General features: G+C 41.5%; 1 protein-coding gene across 3 annotated transcripts in view; it reads left to right on the top strand.

Moving 5' to 3' along the window:
- PLEKHM3 (pleckstrin homology domain containing M3) overlaps window positions 1-24,406 on the top strand; it is a 101,215-nt gene that overhangs the window by 32,091 nt on the left and 44,718 nt on the right. For all 3 annotated transcript variants that reach the window (XM_085299386.1, XM_085299388.1, XM_085299387.1), the window contains 2 exons: window positions 11,657-11,802; window positions 17,358-17,551. In XM_085299386.1, coding sequence (XP_085155512.1) covers window positions 11,657-11,802; window positions 17,358-17,551 — 340 coding nt within the window. The remainder of the gene's footprint in view (window positions 1-11,656; window positions 11,803-17,357; window positions 17,552-24,406) is intronic.

Genomic DNA, 24,406 nt, shown 5'->3' with positions numbered 1-24,406 from the left:
CAGGGCAGACCATTGTCTCTCGAGCTCCCCCCCTTTCTGCAGACCCCTGCTGCCTTGGCTAATTGATTGACAATGAACCTCTGATAAAGCAGGTTGTTGGGAGGACCTGATGGGGACTCTCTGTTTTATTCCCCTCCTTCTCTTTGCAGTCTTTGTGGGGTTCCCCACCCCATTGCTCTGTTTGAATTGCCCTCTACATCCCCCTTTCCCTTTCTCTTTCTGAAAAAGCTTTTCAAGRGACTGCTGGTAGACAAACAGCTGACACTCACAAGCAGGTAGGGAAGAATGCCAGTGTCTGTGCCTTGCTATTAACAAGTTTATCTTGGAATCTGACTAGCACTTTTCAACTCTCCATATAAGCCCCGGCCGTAGTGTCAGATGTCATCATAGAGCAGGGGGGCAAGCGGTTGATACACTGGGGTCAGAAGAGCAGCTTGCAAAAAGTTTTCCTTTGCTTGGTCGTCGGATGGCTTTTCCCCACATTTCTAACGCTCTTGTTGCAAAAGGCAGGATGTTACTTCTCGTGATTTCCAAAGATGAATGAATAGGCTGCTGATTAACAGTGAAAAGGCATGTTTTTCTAAACCTTTTTACCTTTACTGCCATTATTTATATGTTTTGGCTTAGAACAGTAATATTTTTTGGAAAGTAGTGGGAGCTAGAAACTGCTGGCACCAGAATGGCAACCTTGTCTGTCCTTCACATACGGTTCACATAGCTGTAGGCTTGGTCTTCTCCTCCTGTTGTTATTGCACAAGGTACATCTGTGTTCCCATGAGCAGTGTTCGGGGCTCTGAGCAAGTGTGACATTTGTGAGCCCTGGTCTGCACAGATGAGACTTTGGGGAGACCTGCCCATGCCCTAACATGGATATGAAGTGAAAGCTGGTCATGGGTCCAAGCTGATAAACATTAGCTTTTGTGATTTGTTCTTCAATATGTAGCTAATGAGAGATGTGCATCATGATATAGTGGTTGGTTTTATTTTTTTATAAATTTATTTAATCTGGATGCAAGAAAAATCCCACAACTGACCAGGTTAGGAATTTGGGATGAAGTGACTTCCATCAAACCATCTATTTGACAAGTGCAGCACCTTCCGGGCAGTGGTGGCCGGTGGCGAGCACTCCAGTGGCTGTCCTGTCTCCCTCTCTGGCCTCCTGGGTGCTCCCAGAGAAAGGCAGGCATTGCTTCTTGGGGGCTTCAGAAGTAAATCTCCCCAGTGGCACTTTTCCTATTCCCTTGACTCAAAGACAAATGGCCTTTCCCCTTGTCTGCTGGTTTTTACCTGGCTCCTGTTCTTTCAGTGTTGTTCTTTCCTTTCACCTTTTGCTGTTTTTTACCTTGTACTTTGTTAAAACAAACAAGCATTTTTCAGAGAAGTTGGTTGTGTCTTCCAGGATTGTCTGCTGCTTAGACAGCAAGTCCTAATCGATATGAGAGTTTCTGCCTTCAGCAAAAYGTGCTCGATACCCGTCTGTCTGTCTGTGTTGCTTTCCTTGCTCCTAATCTGGGGTGCCTTCTGTCTTTCCTTTGCTGCTTTTTCCTTTTTCTCTTCACTTGCCAAAAGGATAAATACTGCTGTTAGAGCTCTGTTGACTTGGCTGGCTGAACTGAACACTAGCAGTAGAGAAGCCAAGGTTAGTAAATGGCCTGTTTCTTGAGCCTGCAGCCTTGTCCAACTGAGGAACAGGTCGAAAGGAGTCTCTCTGCATCCAGTGCTGTGATCATATGTGTATGGGTAGAGTCTAATGCAACATGCCCAGCTCATGCAGCCTCTCTGCTCTTCCTAACTGCACTCATCTGAAACCAGTCCTATCTTCAGTAAAAGTAAATTTCCTTGTTTTCCTCAAAAAAAAAAAAAAATTCTTATAACCTGCAAGGCAGCAAGTGTGATTTCAGAAAAAAAAGGGGGGGGATTTTAGTGGTACATTGACTTAGTCCAGCTTGTCCAAAAAAAACCTAGATAGCTTAAAAGTATGGGTGCTCCTTGCTTGAATTTAGCAAATACTTCATGAACTGTCATCATGCACAGCACCTTTTTGATGGCAGCAAGTCACCGAATTAAAAATACTAGGGGAGAAATCTTAGCAAACTTAGCACAATAAAAGAATACCAGAAGGTCCTTCGGAAAGCTGTCAGCACTCTGTTCTTATGAATTTGCTAGTCCCAAATAGCAATTGCTCTCACCTGTCTCAGGCACTTAGGATTGTGCTTACCTATTTTGCGCTTGGTTCATTACAGTTCATCTCTTTTCATTCTGTGACTTTAGCAGCTTTTTGCTTTTCTTGTATTTGAGACACTGTAATATCCTTTGAGAATGTGTGTTGCATTGTAATGGCTGTGTTGTTCAAGTACATTCACGTTAGACTGATTCCTCCAATCTTGTGTGTGACTTCCAGGGCCTGTTTCTATTGATTCAGAAGTGAAGCTTCCATTGATAACAGTGGTATTTTTAAATTCTTATTTTACTTTGTTAGACAAAATCAGATGAGCAAAAAACCATTGTCCATGGCTAAACTATTGTTCAGAAGATAACACCATGGCTAAATAAGTTTCCTGACTTCTTGGGAGGAGGGATGGTGAAGTTTCGAGTCAAGGGTGGCTGGAATTTGTGTAGTGGGGAATACTTTATTTGAAGTAAACCTGTGTGTTTCAAAGCAGGAGGTCACTATTCCATGGTACCTTTGCTCTCTACTGTTTGGTGAGAGATAAGAAGATAACTGTGTGGTGTCTCTTCCATTTGCTACAGTTGATTAAGCCTATTACTAGTGATCAGTTAGGATCATAGAAGCCATTTGATTTTCAGATGTAAGGTAAGCGTGTGGGGTTTTCAGTCGAGTTTTAAAATGAGTTGACTGTTGAAAATGACAATCAAAAATAGCTTTGTCTAAGCTGGCAGAAGTTAGGTCCTTCACCTTCTTGGGAGCTGGCTCACTCTTTAGCGAAGAGGGATTTTCTTCTTTGTAGGATTTGGCCTGGAATTGGCCTGCTCTTGCCCAGAAGGGCAGTTTAGATACGTACCTGGCCAGCTCAGTGCCTGTCCTTCACCCTGACATGCCGTTTGTAATCCTCAGTTGGTGTTGTCTTTGCCTCAGCCTTGCGGGCAGAACAGCCAGTACAAATGTCTGGACAGAATAAGTCTAAGTATTTCTCCTGGCAGGTTTAAAGACTTCCTGCCCTCCCTGTATGGGGAAGGGTGACCCTATCACTCTGATCTGCTCTCTGGGAACTATTCCACAGGTTTTCAGCATGTTGATTTTTTTTCTCCATAAAAAAAAATAAATACTTGTGCTTTTTTCTTTTACTGGTACCCATGATGCTGGCAGAATGACCTCAATTCTTCTCTATCTGAGGATGTCTGTCCTCCCTGTAGGCTCTCTGTTTGTCTTTGGTTGTTCCTTGTTTCCTCCAGACTCATATTATTTACACTAGCCCCAAAGAACTCATGGTTTTTGTCCATCTTTCCCATGAAGCCTGTTCAAAAGAAAATGCCTAAATTAATCTAAATGTCCTAGTCTCAACTGTGTTTCCCATTTGTCAAGATGGGAAAGGCTACATCTTGACAAATGTCAGTGTTTTCAGCCCTGAAAGCTCTGCATATTCTTCTCTAGAGGACCTGAAGATTCCATGCGAATCACAATATGAGAGAGAACTTCATTTGGTGAGCTAGCATCCTTTTAATCAATCAGGTCAGCTTTTGCTAATAAAGGCATTCTCTTCCCAGGAAGACACTCTGCAGCACTTTCTGCAGGTACAGCTTTTACCAGCTCCCCTAAACTGGGGTAGGACTGTTCATTCGATTTCCTAAGGAAGCAAAGGTTATGTTATAATTATGTCTGCTCTCAGTTTTACCGCTGCCCTATAGGGCTTGAATCTGTCTCACAGTTTTAACAAAATTTGACAGAAGAGAAGAGGTGGCAAAGGTGTTAGGATCTTACAGGTTCCACAGAAGCAGACATCAGAGGGAGCACTTCTTAATGCTTCTCTCGAAGAAAAGCTGCGGTGTGTGTTTTGCCTTTGGTAAGTGTCCGGGAATCCACATGGGTATGCAGCCCTGAGAGACAAATGCAGAAGAAACAAGGCTGTTAGGTCCACTACAGCAATATTACAGTGTTTGTGTCTGTGTTGGAGGGTGGTAGGGCTCTCCCCCTTCCTCACATGCCAAGGCAGTGTATTGTTGGCAGAACTATTACATGTGRATCAGATCAGAAGCGGTGTAAAAGAAGTTAGAGACTAAACTAGAGATCAGCTGCTGAGCAGTTTTCAGACTCTAGGTCTGGCCTTCTGCATGTCAAAGACTCTTGATACGTACCTGTGCTGCATAGATCTGAACAGCACTTGCGCCCCAGGATGTCAACTACCTTCATAGTGATATGTGATCAAGAGGAAATTAAGCAAAATAACATTGGCAAGCCAAAACTCATTTGAAAATAAATGACCACACTTACTGCATAGTCATTCCTCATCTTAAAAGAAGGTACAAAACCAGCTAGTGTGTCCAGACTGAAACAGGGCTGATGTACCTATCTCTACATACATTAGTAGCCCCTGTATCAAATATAAGAAACTTGGCAAATGAGGAAGTCTTCAGTGTAAGTAAATGAATGAACAGTGCAGGGGTAAATGCTCCTAAAGTGAACTGCAGAGCAGATATGAAAACTGAATTAAGTAGAGACTTGTTTTGCTAAATGCCTCTCTCACCTGGCCATAGCTGAGGTCATTAGCGCCAGCATCTGCTCTGATCACACAAACGCTTACTCTTTGCCCTGGCTTCTTGTCTGCCTTCCCAGCATAGAAAGCTGAGCATGAATGTAAACAACTGTAGGACTAGGAGTACCATTATTAATTATCCTCAAGTTATATGCTTACTCCTAGCTGGCAAACTTCACGAGCTGGCCCGGAGCGTGTGTTCGCTGCCCATCCCTGCCTAAGAGGCTGCGGAATTGCTGACTCCTGCCAGTCAGTCATTCCACCGGAACTGTTGTCTGTCAGGCAGCACTTCYGTGTCTCAGCAAAGCACCAGGTACTGCAGAGAATAATCCTGTGAGGGCATGGAGGAGAGAATGGTGAATTAGCCCGAAKCATGTGCTACTCTTCCTCAGCTCTTCCCATTCCCTGGGGATGGGAAAGAATGAAGGGATTAGTCAGGAGAAAGCAAACTACCTATATGCTGAAGGATTCACACACTGTAACTGTATGTGAAGTATGTCTTTTTATGACTGTTTCTAACTCCCTTGGAGCAAATTCTGTGGGAAAAATGGCATCTCGGCACTTCTCAGCATTAGACACTAAAGGTAAAGGAACCCATATTCCGGTGAAATTCGAATAGGAAAGTCCAAGCAAATAAAACGGCATAAGTTTCCGAAAGTAAGGTTTCATTTTAGCTGTTTGACACACAAATAGTATTTTTTGGTCCTGGTTTATTTCTGAAGCTTGATTATTAACATCTACAAAGTGCAAGATTAGATTTTGACATTTATGTCTTTTCAATGTTAAATTTTCAGACTTAATTACTGTCATTTTTTTATTAGGAAGGTAGAATATAGCCTTGTAACCTGCAGCGTGCATGTAGCATGTCTTATACAAGGAATAGGTATAATGCAAACATGCAGAACGTTATTTATGCATAATTTCCACCAGTGTATTTTTTTTTCTCTCCTCTTGGATAGTTTCATGATTCTGCATGTTCAACATGACTGACATAAAGGGTGTTGTTTACATCACCTAACTGTAGCAATCTAAATACTAGATGTCTAGGCTAATTCGGTCTTCATTGATTGGAAAAAGGCCTACATGCCTAGGGGATGATTCACCTCATCTGCCATGGAGAGATGCTCTGCACAGTGTGTGTGAGATGTTGGGGGTAGACTGGGGTGGATCACTCTCTGGACTGAGCTGTCTTCCCAGCCTAGACCATTGCCAGTGAGCCTAGATAGGCTGACGAAGGGTAGCTGAGATGGATCATATGACAGATAGCAGAGACAGGGCTATGCATTGTATCTTTAAATGGCCATAATCGAAGATGGGAAGGCTCTTAATTTAGGACTTAGTCCTGAGCTCCTTCTAATAGTCAGAAAGTTTCCGCGGACTCAGGAGGGTTGGGTCCATCCTTTGGAGCCTATTAAAAAAAATGAGACTGGAACTGGGGACCACTGAACCCTTCCTGATTTCTGAGGAAGCTGATCTAGACAATAATTACACTGGGATTTGTATATTACGTAGATAATAATAATTGGATAGGGCCAAACTCACATGGCTTCAACAGGGAAAATTATCTGTGTTTGATTTGTTAGATTGTTTTGAAAATGTTAGTAAGAAGCTCATCGAAACGTAGACAAAGGTGAGTAGAGGGCCAGACTTTGTTTAGAGGTATAMGAGTTTTGATAATTCCTTTAGAAAGAGAATTTCTTTGAAAGAAAGCTAATACTGGGAAAGGGGCAAAGTATAGGTGCAAATTTAAACCGGAGTAGGCATAAGAGGAGGAAACAATGAAGTTGTACAGAAAATGAATAGCATGAGACATCTTGGGGACCAAGCTGGCTTGTAAATCTGTCCTCCTCCTTTGTGGGTTTGAGTTTTCAGATGGAAAAAAAAATGTGGAGTGAATTGAGGCAGATGCATAAAAAAATACAGCCTGAAACTGAAGTACTTCTCACCTTCTTATTCTGTTTGTACTGAGCAGCTAGAGAAATGTTGTATGTCTGATTTAACACTGAAAATTTGTTGCTGTGCTTCTGATTACGTTGCTTTATGGCTTTATCAAGCTGAAAGCTTTTTGAAGTCTCTGGGTCATTATCTTTTCTTTGTATTTTATGTTGTTTTTAAATGAATTATCTTCTAAGCTAATCTGTCACAGATTTAATTATTATACACAATCATGAGAGAGTTGCTTTTTCCTGATACTAAGCAAGGAGCTTTATTGAATAAGGAAAACAGTTAGGTACTTAATTCTAGTTTGGTCTTCCATTTTCTCTCTTTCAGTATGGAGCTACTCCAATCTCTTCTTGCTACAAGTTTAAATAAATAGGTATCTGAGTAAAAAAAATAGTTGTATGTGTCTGCCGTCACTGTTGAATCTGGGCACATCGCAACATACTGAAAGCAGCAGAAATGGTATTTTCCGCACTTTGCAGAAGAAGAATTGTATCCACATGTCTTGGGTTCCTCCTCCCTAGGCTCCCTTGCCACTACCTTAAATCAAGGAGAGGGGCTTGTTACGGCACTTTCACCCCATCTTGTGTGCTACTTTCTTCCCAAAGTGTTCGCACTTGGAGGTGAACCTCTTGATGTTGATGCTGCAGCTCTGCTCAGAGGTGTTGTTGAGAGAGGTTCATCTGTGCACAGCAGCACTTTATTGCTGTTATTTTTTCCAACCTCTGTTTTCCTTGCTTGATTCCAAGGCTGTTTTGGTGTATTTTCTTTGATGAAAGGTTTGGGATTGTTCCTTCCCTCACTTTGCTAACAGTACATCTACAGCTACGTTTTATATATAGCTTGCTCTTCACATCSTTTAGGTAAGGGTGATTTTGTGGTAATAGTAATTTTTACAGTATTCTCCTCGATCTAGACTCTGGGTTTKCCAGCCCTTTGCACAGATGTTAGATGGATAATAGTCTATGTGAGCACTAGGTATAGGTAAGAGAGACTTGGTGAATGTTAAGCTGCTTTTCCCTTGTCCTGTGGGAGCTGCTTTCTCCAGCTGTAGGCAAGTATTCTCTCTGCAGACATGAAATGGTCCCTCCCTCCCTCCACTCCAAGCTATTTGTTGAGTTGTGCTATTGATCTCTCTGAGGTGGTCTGCTGTATCTGACTCTGTTCACTGGAAAGGACCCTCAAGARTTTAAAGCAAGGAAAAGGTAATGTCTTCCCTTCTGGCAAAGATGATGGCAAGTTTATGTTCCTGAACTTCCAAATACAGGATTTCCAAGGTGTTAAGCCATGAGCTATTTCTTCCTCCTCTTCTTTCTCCCACCTTCTCTCTCTCTTGCTCTATTTTTTTCCTCCTTAAAAAAACAAAGTAGCATAAGTGGTCTATGCCACAGAAATATGTTTGTCACACTACATCACTTTGAACTGCATAACATCAAAGAAAATCAGTGCTTTGATAACTTGATTTGAAAGGATTGTAGAAATAGCCATCATTATGAATCACAACAGATAGGAATGGAAAAGATGATGATTTTCCAACAGCAAAGCCTGTAAAGTAAAGAAAAATGTAAGGTAGGTGCCACATTCTCATCTAAAAGGAACCTCAACCTTACAAATGTTATGTAGCTTTGCTGGATATAATTTACTTGAGGATGTGAAGAGGAATGGGAAATATGCGTGAAAATACGTTTTTGAAGAGCTAGGAAAGAAACTGGGCTCAGAGAAGGACTGGAGTAAGGGGTGCATGATGCTTTGGTAGAAACTTCTTCCCTGTTCTTCTGTTTTAAAACTACTTGTCCTGAAGGAAGAGGTTTCCCAGATTGTGTACCAATACTCTCCTCAGTCAGGAGAACTTCAGTCCTTACGAGCTGTACGTAACTGTCTGTGGGAGGAGAAGGAGCGAAGCCCTTAGCACTTCTGTGCTTTGGCGTTCTTCTCCCGAGGAAGCTCTCTCCATGAGCTGGAATGTGTTTMTGGCTGCAAGCAATTAGACCTTAAAATTATGACTTCTCAAATGCAAAGTTTAGAATGATGACATTTGAAATCTAAAAAATGAGAGTTTAGCTTATCCTTGCTTTTATTTTAGCTGATAAGAGTCAGAGTACTCAGACAAACCAGCTCCTCAGCTGTGGAGCAAGAGGGAGTGGGCTGAGGCAGGTGACATTGGTGTTATGTCGTGTACCCCACTGAGAGTTAAGTGCTGGCTAGAGGGGAATGTGTATAGTGTTTTTAATGGTACTGAGTTAGGAGACTGGTCTAATTCAGTCTTAGCTTTACCACTTGGACTGCATCACCCATTCCAAATACAGTGAGCTGGTAAAAYCCTGCATGCCATTTTGCACTGTTTCATCCAACCTGAGGGCTTGGTGTATGTGTAATGAATGCTAAAACTGGAGCCAGTCAAAGTATAAACACTGATGCTTCAGTGCTTTTCAGTGATCTGAAATTCAGAGGCAACTTATGAGGAGAGTGTTCTGACTCTTCACTTGTTCTTCTGAGCAAGGCTGGCACTGAAGTCTTTGCTGTGCTGAGCTACTGCTAATGCAAATATTACCCTGTTCTGAGAGCTTGGGAAAGGGGAAYGCTCTCATTCATAGATTCCTTCATTTATTTCTGTGAGCAGAGAAGGTGGCTGTTTCTGTGTTTCCTTTACAGAGAGGCAAGATTTACCTCTGCTGAGCTCTTAAAAATACAGGTTCCATAGCAACAGTGCGAGTACCTTCTGTGAGCATCTTCCAGGGCTAATAGGATGGGATATTAGACAAACAGGGCATTTTTTTCATGTCTCTTCAGCTGTTCAAACCCTTCACCCTTAGGTATTAATGCATTTTAAAAATTAAAAGAAAAGTTCTGTTTGTACCACAGTCCACTGCGGCAGAGCTTACTACTGGGGTGCCTGCTAATTTCATCTGTGCCAGCACAGTGGAGCAGGACTATGTGGAAGCTCTCCTAACTGACTAGTCAGGAATCTGCTTATTTTAAATACGGAAGCAAGCACAAAAAGAAAAGGCAGGCAAGTGCTTGCTTCACTCTAAGGGAAGTACAAATTTGTTGACTCCTGAGTTCTAGTCACAAGCTGCAGCCGTAGGTTATCTTTTTTTGTAACACACCGTTGAATTATTTGCATTGACTTCACCCTTAAAAAAGGTATACCGACATTCTTTCTGTAAAGAACTTTTGCTTTGCAAAAAGTTCTACCAGCAATTATCATACAAAATTATTTCTACAATGACATTAATTTAGAGTCCTAATTCTAATATTTGGGTTTTCTGTTAGCTGAGATGAGATGTCGCTTTTTTATTATGTATATGGAATGATATCACCTCAGACATATGTTTAGATCATATCTGATCTTATGAATGCCAGAAGAGGAGGCATTAACATATGCATCTTTTCATCAACTGGACTGTATATATATTTGCCTTTTCAAGAAATTGCATGTCAGTTTAAAAAAGAGAGAGAGAAGTATTTGATTAGAGGGAGAGAAAGAGAGATGCATTTGATACGAGAGTGAGACAGGAACAAAGATAGCGCACGTCCTGCACTGATTGTGTTGACCAAGTGTATTTCTCAGAATCAATGGTCAGATTATTCCAATTATTTTGATTGGAGCAGTGGGGACATGGTAGCATCAGATAATGGAGAGGAGTTCAAATGATATCTGGAGTAGCTGAGCTGCTGTAAGCTCTCCTCAAATAAGAATAAATTCTACTGGAGAAAAAATGCATTTACTAGGATAAGTTATGTAATTACACTAAACTGACTACATTGACAAAAGCACACTTTTGCTTGTAAAATGATGTTGAACTAATAGTTTTGCCTTAGAAGTGGTGTACAATGATTTTCCTAATTTCCTAACATTACTAACCAACTGCAGCAGAGACTGTCTGAGCTTACAACAGATTCCAGAGTGGCGCTTTGCTGCTGGTTGTGTCTGTAGCTGTAGGTGTCATACGGGGACACTAGCGTTTGAAGGAAAAGCAGAAATACCTTTGTGTGCAGAAATACCTTTGTGTGCTGTGTCAAAGAGGTGTTAATAAGAACCACAGACATCTCATTAATCTCATCCAAACATTTTTAGCCTTCTTTCCTGAACAGGTTGATCAATGTGACTGTGCTGTGTGTCTTCCAGTCTTCCACTCTAATATTATTTTTTTTACTATGGTTGAGAGAAAGACAGAGGTTGCATTTCTATGTGTTCTGTGAGAACAGGCAGTCAAGTGAGGGAGAGATCTGCGTTAGTCCTGTTCAACCAAAGGAGAAGCTTTAGACTGCATTTTTTTCACCCAGGGGCTCCACACAGGAAGGGATGGAAAGAGATAAGCGATCCTCCTGTGGAAAACGTTTCAGGCAGACATCAGAGCTCGTAAGGCACAGGGTAATCCAACCATGAGGCGCAGAGATCCAGGAAGCTGAGCTGCCTGAGTCATACGGATTACTCATGCTTAATGTGACCGCTGCTCACAGTTGGTGGTGGTGGTCTGGTTGTGGTTTGCCCTGGCTGAGTCCTGCCTGCCAAGTAAGCATCTCCTAGTTGGCGGCAGGAGGTTGCGTGCTCTCCTCCAGGCAGCCACTGCCGACCCATGTGCCTGTGGGGAACAGACCTATCTGTCTGGAGTGCATGCCTGGTGCTTCCCTAGTTTGAGGTTTTCTATTTCAGCTTCAGGTCACAGTTTTCAGAAGATAGTGGCTTTTAAATACTCAGTGTTGAGACATCTTGGAGCTGGTCTTTTGCCTTTGTTTCTTGAGAACTGCTAAGACCCTTTGACTGCCCTCTGAGCTCTTTTTCTTATGTTAGATGCTAAAGTCAATGTATGGTGTTTCCATGTTAGTGGYAGAATATTGATATTTGTTCCTTTATCTCCAGGGAACAAGAAATACTTTGTTGTTTTRAAAATAAAAAAGTTTCAGAGGGTGGAACAATTAAATTATTTTCTTAGTACATCCCAATTGTGCACTTCTGGCATGGTATACAAACTCAGTCTTTTCCCCTCTCTGTTCCCCAGGCTGTCAGCGCTCAATAGGCTTGTCCAATGGAAAAGCCAAGGTGTGCAGCTATAGTGGCTGGTATTACTGCAGCACCTGCCATGTGGATGACACCTTCCTCATCCCTGCACGCCTCGTTCATAACTGGGACACTTCGAAATACAAGGTAATCCGCCTGCAGGTTGGTTTGCTAACAAGTGAACTGAACTGCTATTTAAATCGAAACACAGACATCACAGTGGGTTGAGGATTAAATGCATTGTCTGCTAATGTCCATCTAGCTAGAATGAGCCAGTACTAGTGATTCTGCTCTCTCTCAACCAGACATGTTCTCTCCACAACTTCCTTAGTCAGGCCTAAGGCATTCCCTGTGCAGAAGCAGCCATTCTTCTCTCCCTGCTGGTGACATCTGTTTATCTTGAATTGGTGCTGCTTGTTGATGATGACCCAGTGAAAACTGGTATAACCCAAACGTGGGTTCTTGCAAAGTCCAGTAGGTTGCATCTGTTGGCACAGACCTTTCCAAAACATTAGAAAGATGTCAGGGCAACACTTGCTTGGACCAGGCAGGCAAAAATAATGTAAAGAGAAAATTCTACAGTTGTTCATTGTTACACAAACAGCTTTTCTAAAACTTCAGTGATCTGCTGTTTGCTGCTGCCTGAGTGGTAGGTTGCTTGTTAGGGGCAACTGATTACGTGCCCCAAGGCAATACGCCAACAAACATGGTAGTTGTGTTTTGCTGTCACAGAGAGAATATGCTGAAACAACAGCAAACTCGTAAGGAATACAGACCATGSTAAAGCTTCAAACCTAACAGCAGCAGTTAGGAGAGGCTGTTTGATGTTTTGTGTCTGCAAATATTATTATTACGGGCTATTTGAAAAGGAAAAAAATGACCAGTAAATGCCCTATTAGAGGAAAAACAGCTCTCTTGAAGATGAAAATTTGTCAGAAGAGGAGATTATTAAAAGGTAGCTAGAGCCTACCATCAGGAAAATGATAGTCTTGTGCTAAGAAATGCAAGATTCTTCAAAGTTTGTAAAGCTCCTACATGTGGAGACTAAAAACCTCGTTTTTCTAGAAGCTAGGAAAAATATTTAAGAATTATTTCTTTGAATGCTTTTCCCAAAGACTAAACTTACTGGCCCAAGGCAGTATAGTTAGTCCTAACACAGAGAAAGTGCATAGTAAGGCAAAGACATCTCATATCAAGGTATCAGTGATATTGCAAAGAAAATAAACTGTTTTGTTTTTTGTGTAAAAACTATACTCCAAGCTTGCTTTCTGTAGTCTAGGTATAGGCAGCTAAGGCACAAAACAAAATGAGACTTCTAAGCTTAAGCTGCAATTGAAAATCAAATTCACTGTGATTATTATAGTGAGAAAATATCAATTTGCACTTTTTGTAGTCAGAACAGTTGTGAGGTGATTTGAAAGCATGACCAAATTTGTACCAGTGTCTGATTGTGGCAAAGCACTCAGAGAAATAGATTTAAGGAAGGAACACCATTCCTTAGGTGTCCTTTTCCTAAACACTGTGTCATCCCCAACTATTAGAGGAGCAATGGAGGTCATGCAGGGGTCTTGTGCCAAAGTGGCAATGTTAAAGCTGAGCTGAGGTCAGTGGTTGGACCTCTTCAACTTCATCCAGTCCACATATAGGATAAAATCTTTTTGCTTTTGTGAAATCTGCTGTTTTCTCCCTTTTTTGTTCAACTCTGCACATACATGCTTTTATATGCATATCTGTTCCTGCAGTTCCCCCATAGGAACTAAGCAGTGCTTTTCTGAGGTACAGCATATAGTGCCTGCACTTCTACATCTATATCTCTTTTCTCCGTTCAGAGAGAAAGTTTGATGTCTGTTTATTCTGAGTTGTCTAAAAGGCAACTTAATGCTTGCTGCAGTGCTAACTAATGGTAATGAAGCTGTGTGATTCCTGAATAGTGTATTGATTAAATGCTCTGATTTGGCAAAGACAGATATTTTACTTTCTTGAGATGATCTTAGCATGAATAATTTCCATTTTCTTTGGGCTCATTTTCAAAGGAAGATCACTTAATATGTTAGCATTTCGCCCCCCTGTCTGGTGAATGTGCCCACATGAAGCTGTCCAGCAAYATCCCAGAATGAAGCTAAACAACAGAGCTTCTCCTAAGCACACAGCTCTGCCTTGCACAGGTAGTGCAGTAATGCCTGAAAGTGAAGCTACTCCAGATACAAACCATATTTGTTGACCAGAAGAACTAAAACAGAGCTTCAGTCTTCGAATGCTTCTGTATTTCGCATGGTCTGAAATGCGCCTGTCAGTCCACCAAGGGAGGAAAGTGAATGAAGTTAACTGAAAAGCTTCATTCCTTCTCATTACCATCTTTTTCCCCTCTGCAGAGGTCTCTGGAGTCTGTCATGTCTGTCTCAGGCAAAGCAAGCGCTGATACCTACCCCAGGACATGGGCTTTTATGGTGATATAATGTGATTGAACACATTTTTTTTTCATGTTTAATGGATTTCYCAACACCTAAACAGCATCTGTAAGGTAAACTTGCAACAATTAACTAAGCTTTGCAAATGGAGAGGTTCTTGTCTGCTTTTGGCAAGACAGGACATGAAAAAACAGAAGCAGCAGAAATCTGCCAAGTTATGTCTTCCCATACCCTTGAAAAACAACAATGCACTTAACACCTAAAAGCATGCGGATAAAAAAAGAAAAATTGCCGTGATTGTAATTAAAGATGTTTCAAAGAACTTAACCATTAGGCATGTTTCTTCTGTCATAACYGAACCATCAGTTCAGTCCCCAACTCACTGGGTTTTTTTCCTGTCTCTCTATTGTTTCCATATTTCTGTTTTTCGTGTGTTTGTGTGAAGGGAAAAGAAAGAGGCAATCTTGGAAACATCCCTTCTTCCCTTTGCTTATGCCAACTGGTTTCCCTGTTTACATGCAAAAAACAGTAAGCATTGCAGTTCGGTTCTGGTGACTTCCAGCTTGATCAAAATGCCAGATGAACATAGCAGGAAATGAACTTCCTGTACCAGAAGGCTTCAAGGGAGGCTGACTTCTGGCAAATTGAATTCTGAAGTACAAGTTTGCAGCCTCTAGAAAATCAAGGTCTGAAAATGTTAGCATCCATCCTTGTGTGATGTTAAAGGCTAAAATCCTGTCACACTGTATCTTTCCATTCCTACTGGTTTTATTTTAATGGGATAGTCTAGTCTCTTCAATAAATGGGACTGTAAGGATGTTAATACATGTACTAATATGTTGGCTGGTAGCACGCTGAATTATTATGAGTGCATGACCCCTCCTGTTGTAAGACTTCATTTCAGCTTCTTGTAACTTTGTCATGGTTGGTTATGTGAGTTAATGTTTTACATGACTGGTGTGCCTGCATCAAGSATGCACAGAGTGAGCTAAGCCTACCTGCCAGCCAGGTAAAGGATATCAGGTAAAGCTGCTTTCCCTGTGGTCACTGCTCCTCAGGTACTTTGTTGGCAAAGAAAGAAGAAGGTTCCCTTCCCTCCCCTTCTCTCAAAGGCTACACTCAGACTATATGCCACCGGAGCTGCACTGTAATACTTTGTCCTTTGGGATCTGGATTTGTGTAGTAAGTAGGGCATGGAGCTGCACACTGAATGATGGAGAATAGCCGCTCTTTGTGCAGCCTCTATCCTAATATGAGGTTCAGCTCATACAGGAGAGAAAGATACAAGTGTCATTTTAAACTTTGCCTCATAATGCTTATATATTGCAGAGTCACTCAGGTGACCTCAGTTCTGTGGCTTTCTTGTTTCTGAACTGCAGTCTCAGGTGGGTTCCCCCWTATGGGGTATGAGTGTGCATGGGCCAGGGTGTAACACATACTGACAGTAATCCCGTCTTGCTAATGGGRTCCCATCACCCAGGCACCAGAGCAGGTAGATGGGGGCAGCCCATCACTTGAACAGGGRTTCAGAGCAAAGGAGTAAGACTCCAAAGACAAGACTGAGCAGCAGGTCCTGCAGAGGAGAGAAGCTGGGAAGACTAAGCACCAGGTCCTGCAGAGGACAGAAGTCGGGAGTTTAAAACTTAAAGCTTAAGTTGCCCATCAGTGAAAGAGGAATATTTACTATAGATACAGCAGTTGTTAGGACATGGCTGAGATACTACAGCTGAATCATTTAATGATTGCAAAAGCAGCTTGGAAGTAGTTGTTTAATTGCGTTCTGTGCGCTGCAGTTACTGGGTCTAATAAAACATCAGCATTGCTAATGTTAGAACTCTTGACATATTTAAGATTTGTAAAATTTTGTTCTATGAATTCCAAGTCATCTGTGCTGCTCCTTACATAGTATGCTGTCTGTTCCTCCATTCAGACAGCCTGATTCCTTGTACGTGCACTGCTTTAAGAAAAAGAAAGAGAGAGAGAGAGAGAGAGAGAGAAATATGAATGGAATGTTTTATAGAAATAAGTGATATGTTTAATATGGCTTCTGGACCTGAGAGGTCTGTGAAATTATGGTCTACTGTATTAAAAATGCACACTGCATTATCTGTGTAGCTGTCGGTAGAAAGACTGTCCTGGGTGTTATTTGTATTATTATTATGCATTRTGAAAAGGTTACAGGTAGGACTAACTTTCCTTGTAGATAGTAATTCCTGTCTCAGATGTGCTCTGTTAGTGGAAGTGCTGCTATTTGTATGGACATACATTGCTGTCTTACAGAAGGGAAATAACTTCTAAATCTGAGGAGATTGTGGTGTGCCCTTTCTTTTTTTGTTAATTGYAGCAAAGGTAGCATAGGTGGCTGCATTCATCCCTCCCTTGCCTCAGTGTAAATACTGCTTTAAGGGTCTGGAGGACTAATTTAATTGCAGAACACATAGTATTTTTAGAGCACAGTTTCAAGTGATTTGCAGTTCATTTCAGATAATCCCATCTTCTCTTTTCCAGCTGTGATAAAATACAGAAGTAAGGAATGAGAGGGTCTTAGGCCTTCKCACCTCAGAAATAGGAGTATCTTTTCTAGAGAATAAAAGTCCCATTAATTTATCATCATTATAGTAGCTCTTTGCAGGTGAAGATCTAACAGAGCACTGTCATGAAAAAGGCATAARAAAATTTTCTTCCAGATGAAATATTGAGAATAATGCCAGTAAAACCCATTTTGTTTATTTTTAAAAACTTGATAGATCTGCTTCTGATCTTTTTTTTAACCACATAACTAAGAATGAAAGAAATTGGAATAATACAGTACACTGGAATTCTATACCCTGAGATAGTACAGTGCAACTGGATTTGTAGTGTATATATTTCCTTTTCTAATGTCAAGCTTTTTTTTTCTTTTCCAGTATTGCACTTATTTGATCTTTGCTTTCTTGCCCAAAAGAAAACAACAAACAAACATAAAAATATTGACAGGGAAGAACCTTACTGATCATAATTTTTAGACTTGGAAAATATCTAGTATGCTATGTTACCCTGAAGTGAAAACGTGTGGCTGAAAATATCACTGTACTTTGGTTGAGCAATTAGCTTATACATTCAGCTTTGATAGGCTTGATGAAGTTTGAGCTGGGTAAGCAGAGACAATTGGATCTCTTTTAGCTTTGTCTTCATCTGTATCTGGTAACAGAATAACATTTCAGAAGCAGAGAATGACTGACATCACAGAGGAGAAGAGCCACTTAAAAAGAATTGGGAGGAAAGCCTGGCTAAACTAGTTACTTTATTTTTCAGGTGTCAAAGCAAGCCAAAGAGTTCCTGGAATATGTGTATGAGGAACCGTTGATTGACATCCAACAGGAAAATCCCATGTTGTACCAGCATGTTGAATCTCTGGCAACTGTTGTCCGCCTGAGACAGCAGCTAAAATCTCTCCGGGCCTATTTGTTCAGCTGCAGAGCAGCAGTGGCTGAAGACCTGCGTAGAAGGTAAGGACCAAGGGCAACATGTAGCACAAGGATATAGTTTCTTTGTTTTGTTTTGTTTTGTTTTTGCTTTTTGTTCCCACAATCCAATTTTGAAGGTGTTACATATTTAGAAAGACACTGTGCTTCTACCCGACCTCTTAGAGCAGCTGGGTACCTACTGTCAAAAGAAAATGGTTCCAGTAGGTTTTATAGGGCCTGAATGCATCTTTTACTCCTTAGACTTCCTGACTCTGCATGAGTAGTTTTAGTTAGGTGTGGCACCTCAGGTTCCCGAGGTGGGGTGAATGGCTGCAGGCACATGGAGCTGACACGATGGTAAACCCATCTGTAAGCATTTGTGTCCAGGTTTGCAAGTAAGGCAAGCCTGCAAAAAAAGAAAGCCTCTGTGTTGGAATGATCAGTTGCCAAGTGATAAGAAAGCAGATGGCATTGGTGGCTGTATTTTAAGCATGAAGTTTTAAGGACAGAGGACCTRAATTCTCTGAGAGGAGGAGGAAGAGGAAAATACACCAGTGTTTTTGTCACAGGAAGAGGAGTGATGATGAAGTTTGCTATTCAGCAGATAACTTAGGTCACTGCTTTGAATAGCTACCTCAAGAACAGCAAGGAGAAGGATATAGCAGCAGGTTTGTGCAGAGCACTACTGAGCTCCTGTATCAGATCCACAGCATGCTAATATGGGTGTGTGTCTTAATGCTCAATTCCTATTACTTGATAGGACAGCTTGCAGCATTTTAAAAATCAGGCTGATTTTTTTGTCTGTTATCCTAGAGGGTAGTATTATATTGCAGACTGTCTTGCTGTTCAGCTGTAATAACTTTCCTATACCAGCCTCTTCAACTGTAATAAAACTGAAAGGAGAGCAAGACTTCTGATGGCTGCCGTTCAGAAAAAGAGTTAGAAAAGAAATTATGCCCTCTGATTAATGCTGAAGAAAAGAATGCCCTTAAAATAGAGAGGAGGAGGCAGGAGAGACTGAAGGGAGTTGGGTAGGAGAGCAAAAGAAAGAGATCAAAGGAGGCCTAAACGGAGAAAGAAATCAATGGACTAGTTAAAATGGGAAGAGGGAAAACCAGGAGAATGGAGGAGATTTTGAGAGCCAGAGCTGAGAGAAAGAGATAGTGGGGAGGGTTCTCAGGAAGAGAAGAGTTACTGAGGGAACCAAGACAAAGAGGGAACCCCAAAACTTGCCTCCAAAAGGGAGAGATGACAAATGCTGAAGAAATGGAGAGAAGAAAGAATGGACAAAAAATAGCACAGAAGTGTGTGTGATGTTTTAGGGAAAAAAAAAAAGAGAAATGGGTTATTAAAATATTAAGCATTTAACACTAACTCTGGTTAGCATAAAGAGAGAAGAGGAAGCAGCAGTGTGGGCAGATACGTCACTTCTAGTTTCATAGCTCTAGCTTGGGTGATTGCTTTTTATGCTGTATTGGCTGGATACCKCTGGTGCCCTGTTCCCTCTGCCAGAGTGAAACACCCAAACTTGCAGAAGAGGGAAGTGTGGGAAATGCTCCCTTTTCTTATTTAAGGGTTCCTTAACACTGTCTCAGGTTAAAGCTGAGAAGACTTTGGCAGCCACTGTTGTATGGGAGGTGCTTTGTTGGTTCACAATAACCCTGATTTAAACTTCGTCTCCTTGTGTGCCTGCAGCTGATCTCTGTGTAGATTGGTGAGAAGGACCCCAGCCCAAGAAGGGTGAGAATGCTAGGGTGTTACTTTTGTTCTGCGGAAGCAGCTGCACTCTGGTTGGACTTGTAAAGTCCAGTAAAAGCCAGTGAAGCAATGTTTCAAAAGCACAGAATAAACCTTGAATCCAGCTCCTTCTTGGATTGTGAAACCTCTGTCAGGGTTGGTTTTGGTACTCGATTGGTTCCTGAGGTCTCCCATAAGAGATTTGCAGGGATGTAAAGAAAGAAAAGTCCCTTTTCTGGAAGCAGCTATTTCTTGCTCTAAACTGGTTCTATTTTTTTTGTTTTGTTTTCTTCATATAGCATATGAGCATACAGACCCTCACGCTCAGTGTGATGGCTTTACAGAGCACAAGTGACAAGTAAACAAAGAAAATAGATGATTTAAATTTCCCTTTGGCTCTTCACATGGGCAAGTTTCAAGAAAAGGGGGAGTTAAAACAATACTGTTAGGCAGCATTCCTAAATTTAGTACTGTTTCCTATTTAGAAATGAAAGTCTGAGGGAGAGAATCCAGTTATCAGTCCTGCTCTAAAAATGTTCTTTTTCTGCTTGGTCTTCACCTTACTATGAGAATGACTATTAATCATAAGAAAGTGAACACAGCATCTTGAAGGCCTGTCAGACCCATATAAACAGACTGAAACAAACTGTTAATATTGCTGTCTAAGGCGAACTAAAAACAGACTGATTAATTGTATTGGCACCTTGCTGCCTTAGGGACACTGATAGAGCCTGCCTTATTAGGAAAAAGCAGATCACTTGGAGTCTTCTTATATTAATATTATTTGTATCATCATATTCTTTAAATCTATACCTTGCTCTTGAACTCAGATCTCAAAATGAAGATGGCAGTGAATCTGGAAACTCTTGATGTCCTCTGGGAAGACAAAACTGTTTACAGTGCTTACAAGTTGCTTTTTCTGAAGAATTCCAGATGGCTATAAACCAAGTTAGCTCAGGATCCGGTTGGTTTAAATGTGGAAATGTTATTTATAATGGCTGGTGTCCATAGATAGGTACTTTAGGAACTTTTTAAAACTTGGCATCTAGCAGAGTACTCAGGGCTGAACCACAATGTGAACTTTAAGAGGCAGGTGACCAAATAGAAAGGAAGGAAGGAAGAGARGCAAAAGAAATCCTAAAGTAGCTAGGAGGCATAAAGTGAAAATGATCTGCATCACTAATAATGATTTATTTTCGCAAATGGTTTCTAAATTCTTTTTGCATTTGCAAGGAGAAAAAAAATAAAGGAAATCAGAGTTGACTGTGAGGTGAACTCAAACCCTCCATCAGTCAGCAGAGTACCACTGAGATAGCCAACTGATATCCTAGCCTATTATTGAGCACTCTATTTTACAAGGAGCATGATTATGCCTAGTTTGCTGTGGCTGTCACCTCAGTATTACAACGGACATAATTTACCTCAACAGTCTTTACTCAACAAGTTCTGCTTGCTTCTACTGGTTGCCTTGCTCGTGTGGGTGCTGTTCAGATAGAACTGAACAAGACTGAAGCCTAGAGCCAAAGTAGTTACTGCAAGTGGAACTGTGCAGATCCCAGCATAGCTGGCTGACTGTATGATGATGGCAGAGTGGCACAAGCAAACAGGAGGGAGTCAGCCAAATAGCTTGGAGAGAAAGAAAGTGTTCCCAACTCCATTAAGCCACTAGGATATTCTGGGAAGCCACTCTTAAGTGGTGTGTCATTCTAGTTTTGCTTTCTTCTCTTTATCTCTAGACGTAAGTAACACTAACAGCTTCTCCCTGTGCCATAGTCTGTTGTCCTCCATTCTTGTCATGGTCAAAATGCTCTTCTAGTGAAGGAGCTGACAGAGCATTTTTTTGGAAAGTCTTCAGGCACCTTCATGTCTTCTGTAGGGGTAGGCCAACCCTGGTCAACTTCAGAGCTCTTTCTGGGCTCTCTGCTCTCTCAGCTGCATTGSTCAGATATTCTTAGACAGATCACGGTGATAGAACATAGAAGTTTTATCTGCATCTGCAGGAGGTTCCCCTACATGTTCGTGCTCCTTTCAGTGCCCCCTATCTGGAAGTAGACCTCCTGTACAGCAGTGAGAAACTAGGGAAAAAATCACATCTCATTCTTCATCTCCTCTGTAGGATACCATTTGTCTATCAGTTCCAGAACAGCAATATATTAGTTTTACTTAGCAAAACACCAGTGCTAAGTGTGTTACAGGAAGACCATATTAGAGCTGTTTGTTGCAGGAATAGGTTGAAGGTCCCCTTGCAGTGCTGCAGACACATGGTCTTGGCTGAGCCTGACATTCTGTCAGCACAGTGCAGAATGAGCCCAAATTCAGTGATGCCGAACAATAGAATCTTGTCGCTTTTTACAGTGAGGCCTTAGAAATATCGCTTCTGACACAGGGCTAGATTACTTTCAAAATGTTTGTTTGGCAATKGGGGAACCTGCCTAAACACATCACAGGAATCCTGATTGATCTTACACAATCATTGTACCACCAAATGCCTCACGTATGTGAAGCTGGGGCTGTGTCAGGTCATCTTTCAGACCAAGGATGACAGAAGATCATTAAGTCATGGTGCAACCCTCAAAGGAGACTCGTTTTCTCCATTTTCTTTGCAGCACACAGGCCATTTGGAGAACGGAAAATCCCAAAGTAGAACAAAGTCATAGCATGGGAAAGTAGTAGACTGAAAAGAAAAATGCTTCCCTTGGGCAAGGGAAAGGAACAGAAGGCTGTGGTTTCCTAGCAGAAGGCTCCAAGTTAGATGAGAGTCCAACAGAAGAAGAAAATTTGTTGCACAGGTGATTAGAAAGAGGGAGAAACTCACCCAAAGGGCATATCTGAATATCCTGTGAGGATCCAGACCTAAGACCAAACAACAACCAAAAATGAGGAAAGGTGAGGAAAGAAATGTGGGGAGGTATGCACATGTATATGTTGTTTTACATAGATAGTGCATGTGTGTAATCATTGCACTAGCTAAAATAAGGGATGTCTGTGGAGCACTTACAAATAGACCATCTCTTTGCCTTCAACTCTTGTGTCTTTCTGAAGAAGTGACTGTGCATGCAGGCWCCTTGCAAGGCAAAGATCTTGAAAAGCTTTCCCTAAAACTGCAGGGGGCTTGGGTGGAAGTTAGGTGGACTTTGAGCTTTCATTTCAACTGAGAGTAATAAACAGAGAGCTGGGGATCCAGGAAATGTGCCAAAGCAGCCAGAGGTGGCAGCAGCACTGCAGTCTGTTTAAGCCAAGGGAAGATTATAAACATGCGAGCCAGTGCTCTACTGTGGTAAGCTGAGGAGCTTGCCAAGGTGTATGTAATAAGTTTTCCAGAGGACAGGCTGGTCTGTTGGTTCACGTTAGCATTTTCCTGTCCAGGGACACACCTACACCTCATTGTCAAATACATCAGTAATATTAGGCATTTTTCAAAATGGTAGACTAGTTTGCTGCTACTTTAAATATTACCTGTGTCTTCACTTCAGAACTTGCACTAAAGATTTAGAAGTGTGCCTGACAAGAATAGAGAGCGTTTGCTGGTTCTTCGTTTCATTTCAAGTTAATTGGGGGATCTGAGCTATTTTGATTTCAAAATGAAGCTGTATRCCTCTAATTCTCTGCATCCTGCTTTTCATGTCAGTGATATTTAATTCCTGTTTTTTGTCTGTAGTGGTTCTTGCCTTTCACAGTGTTGCTGTAATCTTGCTCAAGTAACCACAGAGGAGAGAAGAGTTTAGTGAGCTACATTTTAACAGAAAGTTTATATTCTGATTTAGGATTGCTGATGAATGATAAGAGTAATTCTTTTTAGGGATACTCATGCGAAATTTCATTAACAACGTTAAACAACACCTTGCTTAAACATGCTCAGTACTAAATCTAGCCCTCAATATGGGCTGAAGATATTTAGGGAATGTCTGCTCCCAGAACATAACCACAAGAGTGTTTATACCTCATGAATGTGAAATGGTTCACAAATGCCTTTTTAGCGAAACCTCTAGAATTGAAAAAAAAATCATTAATCTGGTGTAAATACCACAATAATTAAGTAAACAAGTCGCATCTGCGGGTAGGAGGCAAATGTTTTAATTTAACTTTTTACTTCTGAATCATCAGATTTTGCAATGCCCCATTTCCCTGAGTAGCTTTTTTATTTGACTTGAAGGCTGAGGTTCTGATCTCCTAACTACTTCCAGGAGCCAGGGTTTTCAAGGAAATGCCATGTATCAAAAGCCTGAGTAAAACTAAGAATTGGCAGCACTGGAAAACATCCTCCCTTTTCCCCTCATCTCCATCGCTGCTCTCTAATTTATCTTAATAGGTGGCACGTCAAATGAATTGCAAGACAAAATCTAGCAAGAGATGTGTTTACCCTGCCATACGTATCTGGGATGACTGGTAATTAACTTATATCCCTCTATACTTGTTAGATCAAATGGTGATTCTGCAGACTGACATTCAGTGAGCAAGACTGCTGTGCGCACACTGCTTCTCCCCACGTGCATGGCCCCAGCTGCCGGCGGGGCTTGCTGATGGCAGTTTAGGGGTACTCTTGCTCATCTTTTGGGGCAAGAGCGTGTTCAGTCTGGTGGGAACAGCAGAAAGCAGCATGTTTTGCCTTGTCTGTCAGCTGCCTGAGTTCACAGCCTGGTACCAGTTTTAAAAGTAAGTTGATGGTGGTGCAAATTGTTATGCCAGGGTATGAACTGTGGTGGCTAAGGAATGGATGTGGTATCTAACATGCTGCGTCAACTCTGGGTGTAGCCATTTCCAGCAGAAGGGTGGGGAGGATGTCTGAGCGTGACTGCGTTTTGGACTGGTGCGTCTGTAGTAGATGAGTGAGTCAGAGCTCAGTCATGCAGTTATCAACCTGGTCAAACAAGGCCTTCCTGGCTGGCATGTGAAATCATGGTGCCAGCCTTTTTTTTGTTTGTTTGTTTGCTTGTTTGTTTTTTCCATGTCTTAGCAGTTTTCAACAAGTTTTTCACAAAAGAGACTTGATTGTGCCCACCTGCCAGCTAACTCAATTTCTTTGGATTGCAGTGTCAAAAGAAGAGTTTGCTCTGCTTATCACATTTGTACTTTGGTTATAGTGTCAGACTTAGGCAGATTAATTGGTTGTAGCTTTAGCAGAGCTGTCAGGGTATTTAACCCATTGGAGAAAAAATCACC

This window comes from Rhea americana, unplaced genomic scaffold (assembly GCF_003343005.1).
Source record: "Rhea americana isolate MKP2758 unplaced genomic scaffold, rheAme1 scaffold_15, whole genome shotgun sequence".
NCBI classification, from domain to species: Eukaryota; Metazoa; Chordata; class Aves; order Rheiformes; family Rheidae; genus Rhea; species Rhea americana.
This window is presented reverse-complemented; position numbering and strand designations above follow the sequence as displayed.